At 34.7% G+C, this 9,646-nt stretch overlaps 1 protein-coding gene across 1 annotated transcript; it reads left to right on the top strand.

Moving 5' to 3' along the window:
* The first annotated feature begins 6,265 nt into the window (after positions 1-6,265).
* On the top strand, positions 6,266-8,133 carry LOC133679576 (heavy metal-associated isoprenylated plant protein 26-like). The gene is made up of 2 exons (XM_062102213.1): positions 6,266-6,511; positions 7,592-8,133. The coding sequence occupies exons 1-2, from the start codon at positions 6,431-6,433 to the stop codon at positions 7,973-7,975; spliced, it is 465 nt and encodes a 154-aa protein (XP_061958197.1). The 5' UTR covers positions 6,266-6,430; the 3' UTR covers positions 7,976-8,133.
* Positions 8,134-9,646: the final 1,513 nt, after the last annotated feature.

The raw sequence follows: 9,646 nt of genomic DNA, 5'->3' as shown, positions 1-9,646 counted from the left end.
CAACAACAATACTGAAAAGGGTCATCATCCTTTTTCTTGAAAACATTGTTTTCATTTGCCCTTGACAAGAAGTTGATAGGAACACTCGGGAAAACAAAGCATGTATGGTGAGCGTGGACCCATGTGTTGCCCACCTACCATGATTCAAGTGACTCACCCCCCTTGCTTGGAAGCTCCTGTGAACCAACGGTGCAGACCATGTGAATTTGTGAAAGCATCACCACCACCCTCATTGACTAGGCATTGCTGTAGTATTATTTAAGATTTTACAAGGGTGTGGTGCAAAAATGCAAAGCCCGTGTCTCTCGTATTTGGTGCAAAGTTTCTGCTGCACCTTCACGACTACTACTGATCTTTGCTTTTTTTCTTCTTTTTTTGCCGAAGTGAAATGGATGCACTTGGGTCTCGGGGTCTTTGTTCCAATAATAAGGCAACCCACATAAGGTTTTTTGTTTCATTGCTTCAGTGGGATTCAGAGAAACGTGAAGAAATCTCTAGTTGCTCTTCATCTCGTTCCTTTCGCTATTATAATCATTGGCCATTTTTTACTTTTAGAAAAACATGGTTTCTAATGCTTACTCGGTGCCCTTGGAAAACCTTAATAGACACCATGTAAAGCGATTTCACTATTCCATTGACGTGCTGGTCACTTTTAAGGAACACGCCATGAACTTTAGCGTGTAATCATGTGCTTACTGCATAATTAAAGTGGGAATCAAACGTATAATTAAGCCCCATGATTAAGCAATTCCTCAAATTGCAGTGGTGTATATAGGGACCAAAGTGACTTTAGGTCTAGGACTTCTAACACTTTAGTACTGGTTGCTGTGAGTAGTGACATTCTTTGAATTCACAGGCAAAGGTACGCGGCACAGATATATATATATATATATATCATTTTTTCTAGCCAGCTTTATAATGAGAGTAAAAGCAACTCCCTTCAATCTTCGTGATACCATATGACCACCATAGTTGACGCGCAATATGGTGGGAAAAGGACGAAGAAGAAGATAGAATTAGGGCTTCTCAATTTACAAGTCAATGATTTTTAATTGTAGAAAAACTATAATATGTAATGCAGGTTTATAATTCATAAATTGTTGATGAAAATATAACATATCAATTAGATATTAGATATATATACTGATAGAAAAAATAATCTGAAACTAATTATGTAAAATATTTAAAATTCAAATTAAAACAGCTAAGAGAATAATTAAAATTGCAAAAACAATATCTTACGTGCCTAATTTGATGGCTTTAATCCCGACCTTATCTAATTACAACAAGCTAACCCCTTATAAAAATGGATTTGTAGATTTTTTTTAATAAAATTTGAGTTTCATTTGGCTATAAAAATATAAAATCATAGCTATTTTTGTCAGTCGCCCCGTTTTATTATTATAATTCATAAATGCATGTGCAATGCGTTCCACATAAATTCCACCCCTTTTTTTTTTAATCCAAATCAAATCTTCAAATGATGATAGCCTAACAGATGGTCTCCTATGCTGTATGCTTGATCTTCAGCAACCTTTTTTTTAAGAAAAATCTATAATGATCAGCAACCCCAGATGCCACCATAGAAATATCAGTAAAGGGCCTCCGGTGACAAATACTACTAGCTAGCAGCCATCTAGGGCATACATGGCAGTGTCGAATTCTTGAAGAGTACTAAATTTTGGTGCCATGTCATTGTTTTAATGAAGCTGTTTTTCTACACTGGCATTGTTTAATGTCCTATTAGCACTAATTAATCATCAGGTGTTGTCACGTCATTGATATTGAATCAAATATACTCTCTCTTTTTCCCCACAGTTACATGGACGATTACAAATCATGTTTTCGTTGAAGTTTCTTTCGAAGACTTTGAAAACCTTGCCACAAGGACCCTTTACCTGCCGACCGAACTCGGTCGACCGATTTATAAAACGGTCGAAAATCATCAGCCACGCCACTTTTATACACCAGGGTCAAGTCACACTTGGCTATTTTTTCCTATTCTTAAATTTTTGCTATAATTATGTTCCTAGTAGTTTCTACCACTTTGATCCTTCGATTGTTCACACAAGGGTTAGGCTTTTGAAAGGGACCCTGCACAAATGCTCAGAAGGGAAATGTTAATTAATTGTCAGGATTTTAAAAGCTAGCCAGGTGCATGGTCTGCATTCTAATAATCAAAACGAAGACCCGCCAAGAACAATCATAAAGACTGACCTTATGACGAGTGACAACTTCTGTGCCACGATGTACGACTGGTATGGGTGAGGCTAGCTAGTTACCTTTCACGGGCACCATGGGGCCATAGGGGTTAGCTGATTTGTCCATTTATGACTTAAATGGGAAAGAGTTATCCAGGGGGGTGGTGCATCGTGGTCTTATACAATGCATGTATATATATGTTCATGAACAACTGGCTCCATTTATTCCATTATTTCTCTGCTTGCGCACAGCACCAGCAGCCATACGATGCGTGGAGACGTGGGAATATGTATGAAGATGCAATCTGTGATTCTGAATTAGTGGCTGCTGTGATATTTAATTGAGCTAGGATCGGATCCACTTTGTAGTGGAGAGCCACCTCGTGGGCATAATTAGGCATGTATCGCACATAAAATAAACTATTGTGATATGTCAGAAATTCTAATACTAATAAACAATTTATTAGTTCAGGACTGGTTAATTTCTGTTAGTATTTAAAGCCTTATACATATTCTTTATAGATAATTGTTTTCTTAGCTATTGTATACTGTAAAGATCGAGTGTTCTTGAAATTCGAGCTTCAAATTTTTTTAAAATAATTTATATTTAAATTGGAGATTATGTTTGTATTATATTTAAAACAACAAATTCAAAGTATACTGAATAAATTAATCTTGCACATGCAGCATTTCTCTTGTGATGATAAACTTCCTTTCTTGTGGCAGCTAAGATTGCGCCACTCTGGGTTTGTCTTTTGATGCATAAAGAATACTTGATTGGCTTGGTCAGGCATCTCGATCTTGAAATTAATTGAACAAGTTGTTTGATAATAAAATCAGGTTATAATTCTTTAACAGCTAGGTCGAAGGCATGAGGATGGAAGAATGGGTGATCAAACCATAGACACTGTCTGTTTTTATATTTTAAAATTATTTTTTTAAAATATTTTTTATTTTTGTGTTTTTATATGGTTTTAATGTATTGATTTCGAAAATAAATTTTAAAAAATAATATTGTATGGTTTTAATATTTTTTATATGGTTTTAATGCATGGTTTTTCTACTTGATAATATTGTTGATTGTGTATATTTTTTCTTGATAATAGATAATTGAGATATTTAGTGCTGATATGTTTGAAAAGATTAATTAATTGTCTAATGGTAGAGTTAACTGGGGGTTTAAAAAAGATATATAAGTTTTTTTAAAAAAAGTGATTTTAAAAATCATGATAGTGGCTGGGTTTTTTTTATGTAAGTACGAGTTAATTTAATTTTAAATATTTTAAAAAAAAACCAAAAATATTCTTGATAAAAAATAATTAATTATCTCTTTATTAATTTTTTATTATACATAAAACAGGGAGTGATCTCGGCTCTGAATCAACCGTGTAATACGCCGGACAGTCTGGGTTTAATAAGCAGGACATGATTGCACCACCTCTGATCATCTGCTTCAGTATGCACACTGCTCTCTTTTTCCATGAAAGAAAGAGGTGGCCAATGCAGCCTATGTCTGGAGGGGATTTCACGTTCTACATGGTAGACGACACACGAAGGTCATGTGAAGCTTGTCCCTGGCGAGAGCCTCCCAACAATTTCTTTAAATCTGGGTCCATTTTCAATGTCTCCACACCAATGGAGGAAAGGGAAGGAAAAAGAAAACCCTCTCGGTGCTTCTCGTGCGACTTTGACTCCTAAACTTCTTGAAGCCACCATCTTGGCTTTTCTTTAAAGCAAAATCCGCGTTGGCAAGCCAAATTTGACCTCTTCTTTCTTGCTTCCAAGAAGCTGCTCACTTCCCTGATCAACAGCCTGACCGTTTGCCATCATTGTTTAATAAGAACAGCTGTTTTGAGTCTTGACCGATCTTGATATGTGCGTTAGAGGTCGTTGCGGGTCTATCTATTTTTGGACAGGTATAATATTCTTAACCCTATCATAAGCAGTTCGGTAACGGGGCTTTTTCCGACCCACCGGAGCTTTAAGCTTCAAATGGACAAAAAGGAACAGGTAATTTGATAAGTGGGAAATTGTTTAGAGGCTCGAGGACATGCCATGTCTCTCTTGTACACTTCAGATCGGAGCGATCATGGTCCATTATTTTTATTAAAAAAAATATTTGATACTGACTTAATCAAGTTTTGATTACTTGATTTGATCAATATCCTCGTCATGATTGATTTAATTCTTTTGGGCTTCATACTCATCAAAAACTGTGCCAGATTACTACAGAGTAATTCAACTGGGCTTGATCTTGGGCTTGTCAACCACCGTTCCTGGTCTGGATCTAGATTGATTTATTAGGACTTCACTACACCACCCAATAGGCATAAAGCTTTTGCTGATAAGGACATTGATTTGTTACTTTCCACTCAAGCCATCAATAAAAATCGTTTCTTGAAAAACACGATCTCACATCAGCCTTGTTTGGATGAGTAGATTTCTTTAAATGTTGGCCTTAATATTTAATCTACAGAAATTAAAAAATTGAATCACTTTAATTGTCAAATCATTGTGCCGGGGTTAAAGATTTTCAACAAAAACATGAGTAGTCCAGCCTGTAGAATTTTGGAGTTTTACACCCGGGAGATCTCACTAGCTATCTTTTCTGAGATATGTTTTAGAATAACACTGATTTAGAAAGATTTGATAAAATATCATGTATTTATCTTGTCGGATTTTAAATATATAAAATTTATTAAATATTATTTTTTAAAAACATAATAAAATAATTATCACGTATCAAATTTACTATTCATGAGCATAGTAAAATAGTTATCACATTTCTAAAGCACGACAAGGTAAAACTTCAATCATATTACTTAATTGGTTGACCAGTTATATCCAATTAAAAAAAATGATCGACTATTTCACACAAAAACCATAATTTAATGAACATTCTCTCCTGGATATGTTTATGAGTTTAAAGTATATATCTTTATCCATCTTGTAATTTTAAAAATAAACTTTAATTAAAATCTGAGAAAAATATTGTTCACCCAATAGTTGTCTTCTGTTTTTCAATGTCAATGAGGTAGTTATACTTGCAACAATGAGTAATTATGAGTGATCAGGTGTGGGTTTATCATAACTAAATGAGAATATGTTCAAAACATATTACATGAATAGCTTAACAGATGTATTTATACGCTATTGAGACAGGTCTTTGCCTAATAGAAGGTATGGTCACGTCATACAAATATAACACCTCAAGAGGACCACGACTTTTGATTCGACTGTTTGATCACACTCAAATTTTTACATGAGTTTTCGGATACTATTTTCTCCATAATAGCTATTGCATCGCTATACGGACTATCAAATCTCTAGATATAAAAAATCTCACTGAGACTCTATAATTTTAGGAGTTTAAAGATTTTTCTTGTTATTTTAAAAATTAAACGATTGGTTTTATTGACCATTACAAAAAAGTTAACTGGTTAATTCAGATAATTAGAGTCTTAGATTATCATATTTCAAAAATACAATGGTTACTAGATATCACTGATATAAAAAGGATAAGATAATTTTCACGCTTAAAAGCAATCACATCAACAAGAAGAAAATATTCTAGCTTTGCCAAAACATTTTGCTCATATATTAATTTTCGAATTGTTTTGATTTTGCATACTAGTTTCCCAATTTGTCCCTTTCTACGATCAAAATCAAACCAACCAGTCCCACCTCCACCAGAAACACCTCACTCACTCAACCCCACAATGCACCCACTGCACCGAACACATAAACTTCGGGTCCCACGCTTACCCTGAGAAATGAATACATTCACACTTGCCAGTTACCATAACGACTTTCAAGTTTTTTGGCCGTTTGTGGGGCCCGCCATCTTAACTCGCGCCAAAAAACAACGAGACCCGCCTGGGGCAGTGCATGGATAGCAACGACCATGATGGCATCTGTAACAAATAGTAACTAGGATACGTGTCAGGAACTCAGCTAGGTGACACCAAGAAGAAGAGAAAGATCCGACGGCTGATATTTCCTCCCAGAAGAAGGAAACGAGACTATTTGGCACTTGCAAGTTTGCTTATTTAAATGGACGACTCCCTCTTCACCGGCTCGTGCCTGTCAAAAGAACTACAATCATTTTTCTGCGAAACTTATGAAAGCCTTTTGGGATATCTCTGTCTAATAATTCCTTATCTTTTCAATACTCTCTCTACCTTTGGAATTCCTTATCTTTTTGACGAATCAAGAAAAATTATAAAGAAATGGGTGTTCTTGATCACTTGCCTGACTTCTTCGATTGCTCTGGTGGCGGTTCCAAGCACAAGAAACGAAAGAGTTTGCAGGTAATATTGCCACAACTCTTTACTCTTACTCTTCTTTTTTTATACACACAAGCTAAAGAAAGAAACTTTTTTTCGATAGAACAAACAGCCAGCATGAGCTCTTGAAATATAGTTGGTTTCACAGTTAGAACACGCAAGAAATTGGCTCGTTGTCTTATCTATTGTATATCTGGATCTTTCCTTGGATGATCTGATCTCTCTGATGGTTTTAGATTGAATTTTTGTCATTAAACGATAAAAGTACTCCTGAAGGTTTTCGCACGCTAAAATTAACAACTCACGAAAAAGCTTTCTTGGCAGTTAATTACATTCAAACACGAAACAATAACAACGTTGCTGTGTTCATAGTTGATAAACTTGACGAGTTGATATAAGAAACTTGAGGTTTAGAACTGAGTTGATTTTTAAGTTGAAGTGCGTTTTTGGCATTGGGCCAAAATGTTTTTCGCCAATTTTTTTTTAAAAATGATTTAAGGTTTTGATGTTTTCATGTATGTAAAATATAAATTTTAAAAAATAAAAAAATATTATTCTAATTTATTTCTTAAGTGAAAAGTTACTGAACTTTCAAACATAACTCAAGTAGAAAAAGAAAGCATATATTTTAATAAAAATAATCGAAACATGCCTTATAAATTCACTTATTAACCCAATAACCCTGTTTTTTTCATTCTTTTCAGATTAGTCCCTGTACCATACGTGACATTTATGGATTTACCCATGCACTAATAATGGATTGAATTTTAAGAAGTTGAGAAGACGTTCATCATGTTCATTAGGGACCTCATAAAGTGAAAATTGTAGCTACCAAAAAGTAAGGGCATTTTGGTATTTTACTAATGAAACGGGAAAATTCATGATAAATCTGGTGCCCCCGCCAAATTTTCTAATGTTATAATTCTCTTTTTATGATGTTTTGAATCTTTTACAGTACAGAAAATAATTTTAAAAAATAAAAAATATATTATTTTTATATATTTTCTTAAAAAATTATTTTGAAAAACATTAGTTAACATAGTGACAGACACTATCTTAGGTTTACACGCTCACAATACGTGATTGATTTAATGTGATGATCAGACGGTGGAAGTTAAGGTCCGCATAGACTGTGAAGGATGTGAGCGCAAAGTGAAGAGAGCACTAGAGGGGATGAAGGGTGTGAAGCAAGTGGTTGTAGAAAGAAAGGCAAACAAGGTGACAGTCGTTGGATATGTGGAGCCATCAAAGGTGGTTGCTCGCGTGGCACATCGCACGGGTAAGAAGGCAGAGTTGTGGCCATACGTGCCATATGATATGGTTGCCCACCCTTACGCACCTGGGGTTTACGACAAAAAGGCCCCTGCTGGGTACGTGAGAAATGCTGAGGACCCACAGGTGTCCCAACTAGCACGTGCGAGCTCTTTTGAAGTTAGATACACTACTGCTTTCAGCGACGAGAACCCTGCAGCTTGTGTTATTATGTGATGATCATTATTGTAATTAGTTTATTTCTGTGCTTTGATTTTAGGGCTTGTAATTATTAGTTTCTTTTTTTAATTTTCCTTGTCTTGTATGCTGCGGTGAAATTATTTTGTATTTGTATCTTTTATTTTTTCAATTAATATTAGAATATTATTCTCGAACTTTCCTTTCAGAGCCACAGAAGTGATTGTCGTGTGCTAGTAATTCAGTACGTGTAAATATATATTTTTAAAGAATTGTTTGTTTTTACATTTAGACATGGCTATAATACTTGATTTAAGGGCTGCCTTTAAGAAAGAAAAACTTTATAACGAGACAAATTATTTTTATTAAAAGGGCTGCGTTTTTTAGACTCACGCTTCTGATGATCTCCCCAGCTGGTTCTCGGGACTCAAGAAACCGTCGTCTTTCACCGTTCACAGGCTGGTTTCGGGACTCACACTTCTGACGATTTCCCCAACCATCCCATGATTGCTGGTGTTGTGCCACCCACTGCGGTCGATGGAGATTGACCCCAGTAGCAGCTCTGCGAATTCTGTGATTGCTGAGGCGAGGTTTGGCTTGGGGGGGTGGGGGTTTGAGCGAATTTTAAGTGTTCGGTGAAATCACTGGAGTTTTGGAAACCAAAGCCGACTTGAGTTCAGATAAATGCAACTTTTGAAAGCTGAAGCACACAAACCAGAAGCTAGCCTGGGTCAATGATAAGCATTATAGAGCGTGTTTGGCAGTGTGGTTGCGGGTGCTTTTCAAATAACTTTTCATGCCAAAATGCATGTCAACGATGTTTTTTCATTTTTTAAAAATCATTTTTGACATCAGCACATCAAAACAATCCAAAACGTACAAACCATATTAAATTTTAGCCAAAAAAAAAACAAAAAATTTTCAAATTTTTTGGGAACGCGACCGCAGCCGCGTTCCCAAACGGTGCCATAAAAAAATATAAAAAATGGGTACACTACGTACGTTCCAGACATCATTTAGTAGTTGGACACTATCACTTGCATCATTTAGTAGTTGGACACTTTAACTTCTTTTTAACAATATTAAACTCTACATTGTCTTGTCCGTGCAGAAGAAACCAGGTTGTTTCCCGTGTTCTTGCTGCGGCTTATTTACTGTTTACGAGAGTTGCAGGGGATATGTTTTAAGTTCTTATTTTTTAAAAGTATTTATTAAAAAATATTTATTTTTATATTAACAAATTTAAATAATTAAAAAATATTTTAATAAAAATTCAACCATAAACCCTTTGAAAAAAAAAATTAACATAAAAATAATAAATAAACTAGTTTTTTTATATATATTATAATTAAACTTCAAAACTATTTACTTGATTCTTTATTTAACTTGAATTTTAAATTAAATTATATGAAAGTTATCTTTATATTAGCTTATCAAAAAAGCAACTCTAGAGAAAAAATTAAGAAAAAAAAATCAAGTTAACATTAATGATCATAGTTATTAAACCCGACCCGGGGGTTGACCCGGCCAAGGCGGGTCTCGGGTTTCATGGATCAACCCAAGTCAACTCGGGTCAATCCGGAAAAATTTTTAAAAAAATTGAAGTTTTAATATTTTATATGAAAAAATTAAAAAAAATCATGTAAATATAGGCTATAGACTATACACATTGTAAGTAATGAAGTTTAAAAGAATATTTTAAAAAAAAAA

This window comes from Populus nigra, chromosome 19, assembly GCF_951802175.1.
Source record: "Populus nigra chromosome 19, ddPopNigr1.1, whole genome shotgun sequence".
Lineage (NCBI taxonomy): Eukaryota > Viridiplantae > Streptophyta > Magnoliopsida > Malpighiales > Salicaceae > Populus > Populus nigra.
The sequence above is the reverse complement of the archived record's forward strand: the minus strand, read 5'-3'. Positions and strand labels throughout refer to the sequence as shown.

What these genes read in the sequence shown, in the direction of transcription:
- LOC133679576 (XM_062102213.1), top strand. Translation starts at nt 6,431, where the DNA reads ATGGGTGTTCTTGATCACTTGCCTGACTTCTTCGATTGCTCTGGTGGC. An exon ending in AGAAACGAAAGAGTTTGCAG is followed by an intron (nt 6,512 to 7,591) that starts GTAATATTGCCA and finishes TGTGATGATCAG; the next exon opens with ACGGTGGAAGTTAAGGTCCG.